Source organism: Physeter macrocephalus, chromosome 9 (assembly GCF_002837175.3).
Source record: "Physeter macrocephalus isolate SW-GA chromosome 9, ASM283717v5, whole genome shotgun sequence".
In the NCBI taxonomy this organism is placed as follows: domain Eukaryota; kingdom Metazoa; phylum Chordata; class Mammalia; order Artiodactyla; family Physeteridae; genus Physeter; species Physeter macrocephalus.
The window spans coordinates 89,333,497-89,349,736 of NC_041222.1; the positions used below are offsets into that span (position 1 = coordinate 89,333,497).

A 16,240-nucleotide genomic window follows, 5' to 3' on the forward strand; every position below is an offset into this window, starting at 1 on the left:
AGCTTTTAAAAGGAACAGAAAGAAAAAAGAAAAGTAGTTAAGTTAAAAAGAACCCCACATACTCTGCATCAAGAGAGAAAAACTTTTTCAGTTGTGGTGGTCACTCCTCTAACAGTTTGTGTCAGCACTTAGTTGTGGCACCTGCCATCACTCTGCAGGACTGAGTTTCTGTCTGAATTTCTTTTCAAGTGTACTGGTGAATTCAAACGTATAGTACAAAGAGAAATATGGTCCTTTTATGGAAGCAGCTTAAGAAGAATGTTGATGTAATTATAGGGATAAATTGTAATTATTAAACTGGTTTTTTTTCTTCTCTCTTACATCATGGTTCCATATAGCCTTTCACCTTCCCAGGCTAAGCCATGAAGCTTCACACCCTGGGATGGAGGGACCAGCGATGTCTAAAATAAATAGTGTACCAGTTGGTTGTGAACTGGAAAACTTCGAAGTGTCTGAAAATGAGGCATTACCCAAGAGAGAGAAAATATTTTTAAACTTTCTTCAGCTCTTTTAACTATAGCAGGACCCAAGTCTGGAGAACAAGATCAGAGTTTTACCACATGCTCTGCACAAAGAGAACTCAGAAGTTGATACAGGAAGGATGCAGCCAGGCCCCTCCAGCCTTGGAGCTTCATGGGAGAAACGAGGAACTCTGAGGAGTAAAGGCAGACTTTCAGAGCCGCGGCATGTCCACTGAGGGGAACTCAGAAATGTAGGCAGTGGCAGGGGACCCGGACGTTCCCCAGTGAGGGGTGCTGGAGAGGGCTGATGGCCTGGCAGAGCCCTCCGGCCCATATGTCGAGGACCTGTGGCTGGGAGCCTCGCTCCAGGAGACCCCTTCAGCATCAGCCTTCCCTCCAAGTATGCACCTCCCTACCAGAGACATTCCTGGTGAGAAGGGGGAGAGGGAAAAGACCTGAGGGACTGAGATGTACAAAAGAAACAACTTAACCCAGCTGGATACAAGGCTGGACACTGAGTGGACTAAATATTTCCAACAGAGACCTGGTTAGTTGTTAAGTGTGAGATTTCCACCAACTTCCAGGGAGGAACAAGTGAGTAAGGTCAGTTCAGCAACAGGCATAAACAACTTTCTAGAACATTTGAATAAAGTGTCTAAAATCTGTAAACCCACTCACTGATTTATCAGAGGCAAGTTAATCTTATTGTGATGCTTTTTAACTAGTAAAAGACAAAATTAAGAATTATAAAAGATACAACTTCACAAAGGACTATATTTTAAAAAGTAGTTAAATAAGGGCTGTCCAACAATCTCATTCAATTGTTAATCAAACATTTAGTAAGTATCACATAAAAATACTCTGATAAGCACTGGATCAAAGAGAAATATAGGGTTTCTGCCACTTGACAAAGTGAGACAGCTAAGAGAGGCATCTGGCAGCTGTCAATGGAGAACTCAGAGCCCAGAGGGCAGATACAAGGCTAAGCTGTGCCTTCAGTCCCCTGGTCTGAAGCACTTGGGTCCCTTCTACACTCAGAACTACAATACGTTCACAGTGACTTCTGACTAAAGGCATACAGGTCCCTCGATTGTGAACCAAAGGCTGCTGGGGTGGGCGCCAGCTATTGAGTGAGAGATGAGAAGACACAGAGGGTCCGAACTAAATCTCAATTTGATGGCAAGAGAGGTATAGTGAGGAATTAGAAAATTTAGCAGCAATATCCAAGTAATAAAATAAATTGAAGACCACTTCATTTGTAGACTTCTTAAAGGATGATACAGAATTGTGAAAATGAACTATTTATCCCATTCCAATTTATCCCATCAAGTAACGATAAACAACTAGGCATGCTTCTTCCCATTTATAAGTTAAAATGTATACCAACATAGTTTATTACATAAAAAACACATGAAATACCATTTGATTTCCATTACCAATCAGGTAGTCATTTTTATAGAAGTGACACTTTCATTAGATCAACATTAAATAAATATGAGATTTCACAATAACGTTTAGAAGACTGCATCCCGGTTGATCAAAATGGTAACAAAAGAGTGCTTAGCTCTTCAAGCATCAAATCTGTGACGTCAACGCCACCAAGTCTGAAGACTTTATCTTGCTCCTGACTGCCCGCCCTTCCACGACATATGCTGCCAGGGAAATGCGGCAGGCAAAGTGGCAAGAACGAGGAAAGCAGCAAAGCACCGGAGAAGCAGCTACCCGCACGCAGCCGGGCACGGGCATGTCTCAGGCGTGTCTTCCTTTCCTCTTTGTTAGTGCTCCCTGAGCACCCTGCCTACAGACAGGGCCCCACCACTCTGCTGCCTTTCACTTCTGATGAGACGGGAGGGCAGGTCCCCCGTAGGAGGCCTCCTTCAAATTACAATGCTGCCTCTCAACTGGGAATTGTCTACCCCAAATCTCAACAATTTAGCTAGCAGATGGACAACCCAAGCCACAGTGAATTGCTCTCTACATTTTAAAAAGAAAAAACATGCTATGGATACAGACAAACTGTTTTTGCCAACTACAAAACAGGATTTTAAATCATTCTGTAGCTCTAAATGACTCTCTTCATTGATTAGCAATAAAACAGTAAAACAATCTTGGCTTTGTTTTAGGGCTTCAGAGTTAGCTACCCAGTTGATAAAAATTATGTTAGTATTCTCATTATACATACTCATAGCCATTTTTATGTCATTGCCATAAAGTGGTAAGAAGACTCTCTCTACAATAAATCAATGACTTATTGGTTCTTGCCTAGTCCCCAAAGTTTAAAAAAGATGGGCCTTTCCTCCTCCTATCTGAAGACACTGGGTTTTAGCTGATGTCAGCCTTGCAAAGCAGGTTTTGTGACAGGTAAACACGGACAGTTGCATAACTTCTTTTGATGTCTGATAGCTACTCTGCAATGAAGAAACTCTTAACCCAAGGGCGGGGGAGGCAGCAGACAGAACAACTGCCAGGGCATGTTCTTTGACTTTGGATGCCTATCTTCTGTTTGTATGATCCATTTCAACAATTACTGCCACAGATTTGCATGTGTCATTCTCTAATTCACTGCTAGGAACCAATATGGTACGCAAGAGGCCACGGAGGAAGGTGACCAGAAAGCCTCTGTGTCTTCTCAGCGCTTGCTGCCCTTAACAGACAGGAGGCAAGGCCAGGGCAGGATGCCCCACACCAAACACAAGGCCTGGCCATGGCAGTCATCACAGGGGGTTCAGATCTGGGCTCCCTCATTGCCAGGTGTGAACCATGGACAGGCCCAAAACTGCTCTGTGCCTCTCAGGTCCTTCCTCTGGTCAAATGGTTAACAGTTCTACCTGCCTCAAGGAATTGTTAGGAGAACCGCAAGAGAATGCTTATAAAACACTCAGAACAATGTCTGGCATGGAAAATGCAACATGCTGGTGTTTGTTCAATTAACTCAATATTTGTAGAATTAAAAAAAGTAATCTTTTAGAAGGAAGAAAGGTACACTATCTGCTAATTAAGTTATCCAAATCCTGGATATTTAAGGACTATCTTATATTAAAGCCACTTGTTCAAGTTCTTATTTATCAGAATAAAAGGAGGTATTGTGGCCTTCCTGACTGTTTTTCAGAGGAAAGACTATAAAATAACCCAACTTTAGAACAGTTTAAAAACCACCAACTATATTTTCTCTTAAAATCTCCATATTTTTGTGTTACATACTTTTTTTTTTTTTTTGCCTTACGCGGGCCTCTCACTGTTGTGGCCTCTCCCGTTGCGGAGCACAGGCTCTGGACACACAGGCTCAGCGGCCATGGCTCATGGGCCCAGCCGCTCCGCGGCATGTGGGATCTTCCCGGACTGGGGCACGAACCCGTGTCCCCTGCCTCGGCAGGCGGATTCTCAACCACTGTGCCACCAGGGAAGCCCCATACTTTTTTTAAATCCCTTGAGACCTGGACAATTTTCTTAAAAGTACAAATATCACCTATGTACTCATTAGAACATTAAAAACAGTGCTGAATGTTTTCACATACAGTATCTTATGTGGTTCTTACCAAAATGTTCTAAGTTGTGCAACAAAGATCATTCCCTGCCTACACTGTGAAAACTACAATTCCATGACTGGTAGGAAGAAGTGGCAGATCTAGGAATTTTATGACCAAACGCCCTTCCTACTAAAACATGCAGTCATAGTCCTACAACAGAGAGAAAATATTTTTTAAAATAAACAAATGAACAATTGTTTACTATTGGCTCTAGAACACAATTACATGCCACTATCTCTCACCATGAAACTCTGCCACTAATTGTCTTTTAATTTAGTTTAAGACCAAAGAGTCAAGTAGGCATCATGTATGCAAAGCAGATCCCAGGCACAGGGATAATCCACATGTAAATGAGATCTGAATGCATTACAAACAAAACAATCAGAGAGGTTCAACAAGAGAAACTATCAAAGTGCACAGGGACCCCATTAGCCTTAGAGGAAAGGAAGGCTCCACAACCTGATAAAATCACTTGATTGATTCTAAACTATACATTAAAACAAAAAGATGAGAAGGTGGAAAAACTTCTGATCCACACAGTCCTCACAAGACTATTTTAAGAACCTGCTGGGCCTTTTGGAGGCAGGAGAACATTTAGCCTAAGAAACTAGAAGAATTTTAATTCAACTGACAATTTTCTTTTTCTGTGTTAATCATCCAGTACCATCTAATACGTTACTATGAAATAATAAACAGAAAATGTTTTAATAAGGAAATTTACTTTTCCAATAAGTGATTTTCATTCACTATCTGAAAAGTTGAGAAAAGAGCTAAAAGAGGGAGCATTTTCATCACTGAAAACAGATACCTGAGTGATATTAGTACTTCCAGGAAAAGAAAAAGCCAAAATCAAAAGCAACCTTTTGGTGCGCCTGGGAAAGAGACCCTAGCCTCACACACAAGCTACTAAAATGAGAGGAAAGGGAAGTTCACTTCTGCTTTAATGCTCAGTACAAAGGGCAAAAGTACCCTAAATATTTAGAATAATTTAATTATAGAGGGTATTTTATTTTATTTTATTTTTTAAATAAATAAATTTATTTATTTTTGGCTGCATTGGGTCTTCGTTGCTGTGCGCAGGCTTTCTCTAGTTGTGGCGAGTGGGGGCTACTCTTTGTTGCAGAGCACGGGCTCTAGGCAAGTGAGCTTCAGTAGCTGTGGTGCATGGGCTTCAGTAGTCATGGTGCACAGGCTTAGTTGCTCTGTGGCATGTGGGATCTTCCTGGACCAGGGCTCAAACCTGTGTCCCCTGGATTGACAGGCAGATTCTTAACCACTGCGCCACCAGGGAAGTCCCGAGGGTATTTTAGAGATTTAACATATAGCCTTAGCTGACCTCAAGTAGCTTCTTGAACTTATCTAACACTGAAATTTCAAGGTAATTTAATACAACTACAGTAATTTAAGTGATTAGTTCCAGAATAAGGAAAAACATAGAAAATACCCTGTTGGAAAACCAAGTAAAAATACATATGATATACGCATAAAGAAAGGAAAAAAGATGATAAGCAAGCATGGGCAACTGTTGAAAAGGAACAAAGCAAGTTTACAGGAAGGACAATGTACTCAGAAAACAATACACATTACTCCAAGCTGTAGGTTTGGTGTCTTATTACAAAACCATCACACTGCAAATTAACCTTCAACTTTTGTCCAGATACCACAGTCTGTTTGAACCTTCAACTACATTAGGATAAGGAAGACACAGTGACCAATAATGTAGTTCACAGAGTAGCTAATACACAACTGTGTGTTCATTATATTGACTCTGGTGGCCCATTCAGACACCTGGAAGACCAAATCCAATTTAAATTTAAAACGCACTTGAACAGCACACCTCATGTATGTGGTATGCTACCATTTTTGTAAAACTGGGGGGAAAATGTATGGAAGTGGTTTGCACACACTGAAAAAAGCCTGGAAGAATGAACAAGAAACTACTGATAGTAGCTGTCTTTTTGGGGGTGGAATGGCAGTGGGGAGAAGACTTCACTATCTCTTTAAATCTTTGAGGTTTATATCATGGACTGAATTATTCAATCAAGAAAATTAATTTAGGATGGATCAAGAGGGTTTTATGAAAAGTGAAATAAGTTGGACAGAGAAAGACAAATAGCATATGATCTCACTAATATGTGGACTCTAAAAAACAAAACAAACAAAATAAAACAAAATGAAAACAGACTCATAGATAAACAGAACAAAAGGGTGGTTGCCAGAGGGAAAGGGGATCAGGGGTGGGGAAAATTAGGTGTAGGGGATTAAGAGGTACAAAGCTCCAGTTATAAAATAAATAAGCAATGGTGATGTAACATACAGCATAAGGAATATGGCCAAAATAACTTTGGGGACAGACGGTTACTAGACTTACCATGGTGATCATTTCATAATGTATGCATGTCAAATCACTATACAGTACACCTGAAACTAACATAATATTGTATGTCAACTATATTTAAATTAAAAAAATTCATTTAAAAATCACTAATTTAAAGACCCCCGCAAGTTTGGAGGCACACAGCATCCTATTACACATATTTCAGGTGATCCAAATGAAAAACTGACTGGGCAATTAAAACAACATATTTCCATAGCTCTGGGAAAACTGGTCTTGAAGATTTGAAACTTTTTTTTCCACTAAATTTAGCAATAAATCTCTTATTGGTCTTCTCAGATTAACTCCCGAGCAAGAGCCAAGGCCACACATGCCAATAAAATCTACTAGAAAGAGAGGCTTTTAAGAAAGCAATTTCTTTACCCCTCAAGCAGATCATGGAAAGAAAGCCTTGTTGATCAGATTACAACAAACAACCTTGTAAAAAAAAATGCCTTTTCTAGTTTTCTAATTCTTATGAAGGAAATAATACCCTACCAATAAAAAGCAGGCAAACAAATCATGTTTGCACTAGGCTAGAGGAAAGAGGGAGCCTCTGACCTGAGCTCTTTTAAGTCTTTGATCTTGCCATTAATATTGCAAATCAGAATACTTATTTTCTAGTTTTAGGGCTGAAATTAATTAGCTATGTGACCATGAGGAAGTCACTTAACCTCTCTGAGCTTTCTATTCTTCTGAATAGCTGGGATGCTGGAATACAAGATTTTAAAGATCCTTTCCAGCTGTAGGATTCTTGGACACCAACTCCCATCATCTGTTTCCAATAAAAATAATTTAACCACTAAATTAGCTAAGGGATAAAGAAAGGTGCTCCCTTAAATAAAAATATCTTAACTGTTAAAGTGAAAAAAACAAAGACCCAGAAATGAAAATGGGTAGAGAAGACAAAAGAGACTTCCCTGGCCCCACTGTCCCCACCCTCTGACATTTTGTAAACCAGAGTGTTATTTCCAGTAATATACTCATTTGGAAAATTATTTAACAACATTTGTGAAATTTTCAGAAGCAAAGAACAATATACATTTAATAAAAAGCCACCATAAAATTCCAGGGTCTTCTTTGATGACTCTGATTTAGGGAGTTCATCGTGTTTGAAATCACACTCTCATCCTAATATGTAGTTAGCCCATCTCCAGGTCATCCACACACAAGGAAATCAATGATCCTTTGTCTTCATTCCAGAAAGAAAAGGGCTACACAGTCTATGACCTCCCCCATCCCCCAAATCTGTTCTCACTTTCCTCCCGGCACGTGGTGGCAGCCCAGCTAGAGCAACTCTCCAGTCCCTCTGCTGGGAGACATGACCTGGGTTATGTTCTCACCAACAGAATGTGGGCAGAATGATGAGCAACACCTCCTGCCCACCTAAACAGGTACCAATGCCCTGCACTCCTGCTCTCCCATACTCATCACCTGGCTTTGGCCACACAGACAAAGATGGTGCCCTCAGGCCTAGAGCAACGAGACGGAAAATCTGGGTTCCTGCACAACTACAAAGAGCAGAGCCACTCACAACCGGATGCTTCCCTTTACAATGTCATGCACGGCAGAAACAGTCTCCTCCCACCACTGTCTCCTCGGGCAAATGCAACAAGAGCTCAGGCTTCGCCCTACTGAGACAGTGTGCCTTAGGTACCTATGACTCTTCTCCACAAGAGAAGAAGCAAATGCATCTCCTACCAATGATTTCAAACACAAAATCTAGAAAGTTCACCAGCTTATTACCACAACTAATTAAGGATACCTTTTCCAAGGAGTTTTGAAATCAAACTGAATCTTAATTCTTGAAAGCAGTAGTCTGAAAAATATGACAGAAAACATACCAAATGTGCCATAAAATCCTCTAGGTCCACAAGTTCCCACACCATACTTCTTTAGAGATGCCAAAGCTGCTGCCTTTGTGAAAGTTTAAACAAAAAAAAAATTAGACTGTAATAATATATCTTTAACAGTTTAAAAATGACATTTCCTATTCTTTAACCCACATAGCTCCCCAGTACCCTGGCTTTTCCTTTCTTAGTACTAAGACAATTCTAACGGGATATAAAGAAAAGAGGGATGGGAAGACTTCGGTATACGACTTAAAACATGGAAAAGTTATATTAGCTTGATCATTAAAACCTGGTTAACTCAATGCTTTCGCACTTTCTGGCATTTGTGGGCACAGGTCTTTCCTCAAAAAATGTTTACTGGCCCACAATCCCAACAGGAGATGAAGCAATTTCCTAGACACATCTCCAACTATTACCCGGGTCTGGTTCATATAGTTCTCTGGTTGTCACCCAACACTAAGCCGCATTAGGACACTCTTGCCTCCCCTTGTTGAAAACTAGGTTACAGTTCTGTCACTAAAGAGTAAGTACTTACACAGCCCTTTCTGATATTCTGCATTTGTCTCTTATTTTATGTCCAGATGCTTATGTCAGTCATGTTATCTGTCCACTTCAGCATATGTGCTACTTACCTTGAGCCTAGGGTTATCCAACAATCCAAGAAAATTGAATGAGGCAAAGTTTATACATTCTTTTCCATTCACCACAATGTTATGGCTTGGAGGGCTGGGGAAAGAGACAAGAGTGGTATACTTCAGCAGTCATTCTTGTTACAGGACACACATTATCAGCTGTCCAGAAAAGGGAAGGCGACAGGACACACAAGTGTTGTCACTCTACTCTATTTGCATTCTGGCCTCCTAGCTCTCTTTTTACTCTTAGAAAGTAAAGTTAGACAATAGTATATTAAAAATCAGATACTCAGTCATCAATTCTACTCTTAATAGGCCATCCTGTAGTACTTAAATAAAAAAAATTGAGCTAGAATTCCAAGATGAATAGATGAATGGCAAACCATTGCTTTAGTTTTAAAACTCACTAAAGAAAGAAGTTGCTAAATAAAGTACCTGGAATGAGACAAACAGGGAGGAAATATAAAAAGATCAAGATCAAAGGTATGAAGAGGCAGAGCAAGTAACAATCTTACGGTTAAGTAGTTTAAAAATACACGTTACTAGGACTTCCCTGGTGGTCCAGTGGGTAAGACTCTGCGTTTGCAATGCAGGAAGCCTGGGTTTGATCCCTGGTGGGGAACTAGATCACGCATGCACGCTGCAACTAAGAAGTCCTCATGCAGCAACTAAGACCCAGCGCAGCCAAAATACATAAATAAATAAAAATAAATAAATATTTTAAAAAAATTACATGTTACCTACAGGAAGCCACCAAAAGAAAAAGTGAGCTCTGTTCCCAATCTCTAAAGTTAACGCTGGAATACCATTTAAATGGAATCCCCCTCATCCAAAAAGGGGGGAAAACAGAGTGGCCAGTTGCATAGGAGAAGCATGGATTGAGTTCAGCTGAGACAAGAGATGGGCTCTTGAGGAGACAACCTATTATGTCCTCTGCTGACAAATACTCTAGCTTTAAGTCATGCTTCAAAAACACTGGCCAGGGCTTCCCTGGTGGCACAGTGGTTGAGAATCTGCCTGCTAACGTAGGAGACACAGGTTCGAGCTCTGGTCTGGGAAGATCCCACATGCCACGGAGCAACTAGGCCCGTGAGCCACAACTACTGAGCCTGCGCGTATGGAGCCTATGCTCCGCCACAAGAGAGGCCGCGATAGTGAGAGGCCCGCGCACCGCGATGAAGAGGGGCCCCTGCTTGCCACAACTATAGAAAGTCCTCGCACAGAAACGAAGACCCAACACAGCCAAAAATAAACAAACAAACAAACAAAAAACCAAAAAAAAACACCACTGGCCAAACTATGGGACGTGAGCTATTAAAGGGTTGTGAGATCAGTTTACTTAGTCACAGCCAGCCTATTTCACCTAAAGTAAACCATAAGAATAAAATGGAATGGAAATGCACTAACAGGGCCAGGGAAAGGACGGTGGCATGGAACTGTTCTACACATGCATTGCTCTGTGCACTGGGCTGCTATGTAAAATGCACTGTGGTCAGAAAAGATTGGGAAACACCATTCTCACTGTTATGTTTTAACAGAACTGGTTTTCTATGAGAAAAATAACGAAAGATGCTGGGAAACCACGGAAAGAAAAGAATGACTACTTGAAGTAAATTCACAAAAGCAGATGAACTCATACAAGACTCGGTGAAAAGAACATGGTTGCGGAGTCAGGCAGATCTGTCAGTATTATGGCTACTGACCACTTCAGAAACCCAGGAATGTTACCTGGCCTGCATAAGCCTCAGTTTCTTCATCTCTCAACTTGTCATTATAAGAGGTGCTCATTACATATTTTCTTCTTTTTTCCCTATTGCTTCAAGAGCTTCTTCTCTTTCAGACAATCCACTGTGTTATTTAGTTTCCCACTTCCCAGGACTTATTTAGTTTCATAAGTCCTCCCTGATGTGGAGGTGTTGGCACCCACAAAAAGATGAAAAAACAAAATATCCACGTAGACAAGTCTGTACTAACGGTTGCTGCTGTGAAAGTTGAGGCCATTCTACAAAAACTGTGACATGCAGAGAAATCAAACTATCAGGAATAAGTACACCCAAAGCCCCTGACCAGAGTCGATAAGCTGCCAGCATGACGTAGGGATGTAGACATCTTGTTTCTGCCTAGCACATGGGGCAGGAAAGGAAAACAGTTTCCATGAGAAGTGGAAGGCTCACACCTGTGCCCCATGCAGGCTCGCAGCAGTAAGCCAGACAGGGCACTTAACACAGGAATCCTGGAGCTGAAGACACTTCAAAGTTCCTCAAAGAAGCAATTAAAACTGATACAGAAAGACATCTCCACAACAAGGCTTCAGAAGAGTCAAAGGAGGGAAAATAAAACCCTTCCCAGTCAAAACCCACAACCACACTATTAGTGAGAGTCAGTAATTACATAAGTGAACTTAGAAATAGGACAATGGTGCTTTACCAGAAAGAAACAAATACTACAGACCCCCATTAACAACAGGTTTGGCACTTGAGGGAGAACAGACAATTGGACGAATGAAAGAATCCAGAACTCAAGAAAACTGTGTATACAGGAACACCTCAGAGATACTGCGGGGGTCAGTTCCAGACCACCGCAATGAAGCAAGTATAGCAATCAAGAGAACCACATGAATTTTTTGGTTTCCCAGTGCATGTAAAAGTTATGTTTACACCATACTATAGTCTATTCAGTGGACAGCAGCATTATGTCTAAAAAACAACATACACACCTTAATTAAAAAATAATTTATTGGGACTTCCCTGGTGGTACAGTGGTTAAGAATGCGCCCGCCAATGCAGAGGACACAGGTTTGATCCCTGGTCTGGGAAGATCTCACATGCCATGGGGCAACTAAGCCCGTGCTCCACAACTACTGAGCCTGTGCTCTAGAGCCTTCGAACCACAGCTACTGAGCCCATGCACTGCAATTACTGAAGCTGCACGCTCTAGGGCCCGTGTGCTGCAACTGCTGAGCCCACATGCTGCAACTGCTGAAGCCTGTGTACCTCGAGCCCGTGCTCCGCAACAAGAGAAGCCACCACAGCAAGAAGCCTGTGAACCACAGCGAAGAGTAGTCCCTGCTTGCCACAACTAGAGAAAGCCCTGTACACCAACGAAGGCCCAATGCAGCCAAAAATGCATAAATAAATAATAATTTATTGCATTGGGAGTGGCCAAGATGGCAGACTAGGAAGACCCTGAGCTCACCTCCTCCCATGGGCACACCAAAATTATGACTATTTACAGAGCAGCTATCGATGAGAATGACCTGAAGACTAGCAGAGATCTTCCACAACTAAAGATATAAAGAAGGAATCACAATGAGATGGGTAGGCGAGGTGGAGACATGGTATAGTCAAGACCCATACCCGCAGGTAGGTGACCCACAAATGGGAGAATAATTACAATTGCAGAGGTCCTTCCCAAGGAGTGAGGGGTCTGAGCCCCACAAGAGGTTCCCCAGCCTAGGTATCCTGCACCAGGAAGATGAACCCCCAGAACATGTGCATTTTTTTAAAAAATTTATTATTTATTTACTTATTTTATTTTTGGCTGCACTGGGTCTTAGTTGAGGCATGCGGGATCTTCATTGAGCCATGTGGGATTTTTCGTTGGGGCACGTGGGCTTCTCTCTAGTTGTGGTGTGCAGGTTTTCTCTTCTCTAGTTGTGGCATGCAGGCTCTGGGGTGTGTGGGCTCTGTAGTTGTGGCACAGGGGTTCCAGAGCGCATGGGCTCTGCAGTTGGCAGCACGTGGGCTCTCTAGCTGAGGCGTGCGGGCTTGGTGTAGTTGTGGTGCATGGGCTTAGTTGCAACACTGCATGTGGGATCTTAGTTCCCTGACCAGAGATTGAACCCGGGTCCCCTGCACCGTAAGGTGGATTCTTACTGGACCACCAGGGAAGTCCCAAACATTCGGTTTTGAAGGTCAGTGGAGCTTCCTCTTGGGAGAGCCAGAGTGCTGTGGGAAATAGAGACTCTACTCTTAAAGGCTGCACACAAAATCTCAAACACTCCAGGATCCAGGGTAGAAGTAATATGAAAGGAGCCGGGGTCAGACCTGCTAGCTGATCTTAGAGAGCCTCTCAGAGAGGCAGGAGGCAAATGGGACTCATCCTGGGGACACAGACACTGGCAGCAGCCACTTTTGGGAGATCATCATACCATGGCAACACTGGTATTGGCGAGTGCCATTTTTGAATCCTTACTCTAGCTTATTAGCACCGAAACTGATCCTTGCCTACCAGCTAGTCTGCACCAGTACTGGGAAACACCAGGCCAAGGAGCCAGCTGGGTAGGGACACAGTCCCACTCACCAGCAGGCAGGCTATCATAGGACCCGCTGAGCCCCAGGCAATCCAGGACTAGCCCTGCCAACAAACACTAGGCCAACACTAGCTCTGGGACCCCTGGCCCTACAGACAGCTACTTTGTGATCTGGGCCCACCCACCCGCTGGTTGGCACCAGGACTGGGACTCCCCTGGCCATGCAGCCAGCCATGCCAGGATCTGGGCATGCCTACCAGGGGCCAGCAACTTCTGCACAAGGCAGGGTCTGGAAACCAACTGGACCAAGGGCCAGTCATGGCTACCAAGCACCCAGAGTAGTTAGTCAGCAAAACAAAACAGAAAGACTCGCTCAGCACACACACAGGGCACGCTCAGAGCACACAGCTCTGGTGACCAGAGGGAAGTGTGCTATTGCAAGTTTAAAGCAATATAAGACTACCTCAGGAAACAAGAAAAAGTTCAAATAAACAACCTAACCTTACACTTAAAGGAGCTACAAAAAGAACAAGTAAATCCCAAAGTTGGCAAAAGGAATGAAATCATAAATATTGGAGCAGAAATAAATGAAATAGACTAAAAAACAATAGAAAAGATCAATGAAGTTAAGAGTTGGTTCTATGAAAAGACAAACAAAATTAATAAACCTTTAGCAAGACTCATCAGGAAAAAACAGGGTCCAAATCAATAAGTCAGAAATGAAAAAAGAAGTTACAGACACTGCAGAAATATAAAGGATCATAAGAAATTACTATGAACAACTAAACGCCAAAAAATAGACAACCTAGGAGAAATGGACAAATTCCTAGAAATGTACAATCTCCCAAGACTGAATCAGGAAGGAGTAGAAAATATGAACAAACCAATTACCAGTAATAAAACTGAATCAGTAATAAAAACTCCCAACAAACAAAAGCCCAGGACCAGAGGGCTTCACAGGTGAATTTTTCCAAACCTTTAAAGAAGGGTTAAGACCTATCCTTCTTAAACTATTCCGAAATAACTGCAGAGGAAGGAATGCTTCTGAAATCACTCTACAAGGCCAGCATCACCCTGATACCCAAACCAGTGATATCACCAAAAAAAGAACATTACAGGCCAATATCACTGATGAACATAGATGCAAAAATCCTCAACAAAATATCAGCAACCTGAATTCAACAATACATTAAAAGGATCATACACCATGATAAAATGGTATTTATCCCAAGGATGCAGGGATGGTTCAACATCTGAAAATCTATCAACATGATACATCACATTAACAAATTGAATAAAAATCATGAGAACATCTCAGTAAGGATAAAGACAGTCTTTGACATAATTCAACAATCACTTATGATAAAACCTCTCAACAAAGTGGGTATAGAGGGAACATATCTCAACATAATAAAGGCCATATATGACAAGCCCATAGTTAATACACTCAATGGTGAAAAGCTGAAAGCATTACCTCTAAGATTTGGAACAAGACAAGGATGGGCAGGGTATCTGAATAAATATTTTTCCAAAGAAAACATACAGATGGCCAATAGGCACATGAAAAGATGCTCAACATCACTAATCATCAGGGAAATGAAAATCAAGACAACAATGAAATATCACCTCACACCTGTCAAAATAACTATCATCAAAAAGACCACAAATAGCAAATGTTGGCAAGGAAGTGAAGAAAAGGGAACCCTCATGCACTATTCATGGGAATGTAAATTGGTGCAGCCACTATGGAAGACAGTATGGAGACTCCTCAAAAAATTAAAAATAGAACTATCATACAATCCAGCAATTCTACCCCTGGGTATTTACCCAAAGAAAACAAAAACACTCATTAGAAAATATTCTTGCACCCCTATGTTCATTTCAGCATTATTTACAATAGCCAAGATGGGGAAGCAATATCTGAGTGTCCACTGATAGATGTACGGATAAAGAAGATTTGGTATATATGCGTGGCGTGTTGTGTGTTGTTGAGTCATGGATATGAAATGTACAGTGTGGGGAATATAGTTAATAATTACTGTAATATCTTTGTATGGTGACAAATGGTAACTAGACTCATCATGGTAATCATTCTGAAATGTACAAAAATATAAAATCACCATGTTGTGTGCCAGGAACTAACAGTGTTTTAAGTTAATTATACTTCAAAAAGAAACGAATAAACTCATAGGAAAACAGATCAGATCTACGGTTACCAGAGGCAGGGTGGGGGGAGGGGGAATAGGATGAAGGTCAAAAGGCACAAACTCTCAGTTATGAGATAAATAAGTACTGGTGACATAATGTACATCACGACAAATATAATTAATGCTGCTGTTAAATTATATATGAAGACTGTTGAGAGTAAATCCTAAGTTTTTATCACAAGGAAAAAAATTTTTGCTATTTAATTTTGTATCTATATGAGATGGTGGATATTCACTAAACTTAATGTGGTAATCATTTCATGATGTGTTTAAGTCAAATAATTATGCTGTACACCATAAACTTATACAGCACTATATGTCAATTATATCTCAATAAAACATGAAAAAAATTTTTTTCTAATTTTTAAAATTTTCACTCTCTCACTTCGTCCCAGCTTACCCTTCCCCCTCCCCGTGTCCTCAAGTCCATTCTCTACATCTGCGTCTTTACTCCAGTCCTGCCCCTAGGTTCTTCAGAACCTTTTTTTCTTTTGAGATTCCATATATATGTGTTAGGATACGGTATTTGTTTTTCTCTTTCTGACTTACTTCACTCTGTATGACAGCCTCTAGGTCCATCTACTTCATTACAAATAACTCAATTCCGTTTCTTTTTATGGCTGAGTAATATTCCATTGTATATATTTGCCACATCTTCTTTATCCATTCATCTACTGATGGACACTTTGGTTGCTTCCATGTCCTGGCTACTGTAAATAGAGTTGCAAAGAACACTGTTGAACATGACTGAATTATGGTTTTCTCAGAGTATATGCCCAGTAGTGGGACTGTTGGGTCATATGGTAGTTCTATTTTTGGTTTTTTAAGGAACCTCCATATTGTTCTCCACAGTGGCTGTAACAATTTACATTCCCACCAACAGTGCAAGAGGGTTCCCTTTTCTCCACACCCATTCCAGCATTTATTGTTTGTA

The 16,240-nt window shown here is 41.3% G+C and overlaps 1 protein-coding gene across 5 annotated transcripts in view; it reads right to left on the reverse strand.

The window, feature by feature from the left end:
- Window positions 1-16,240, reverse strand: part of SPTLC1 (serine palmitoyltransferase long chain base subunit 1) — a 68,292-nt gene that overhangs the window by 32,228 nt on the left and 19,824 nt on the right. For all 5 annotated transcript variants that reach the window (XR_008618268.1, XR_008618269.1, XR_447877.3 and 2 more), the window contains exons 4-5: window positions 8,848-8,941; window positions 8,207-8,279 (exon numbers count right to left, since the gene is read on the reverse strand). Coding sequence is in view for 2 of the 5 variants with exons in the window: in XM_028494174.2 (XP_028349975.1) it covers window positions 8,207-8,279; window positions 8,848-8,941 (167 nt within the window). In the remaining 3 variants the exon portion in view is untranslated. The remainder of the gene's footprint in view (window positions 1-8,206; window positions 8,280-8,847; window positions 8,942-16,240) is intronic.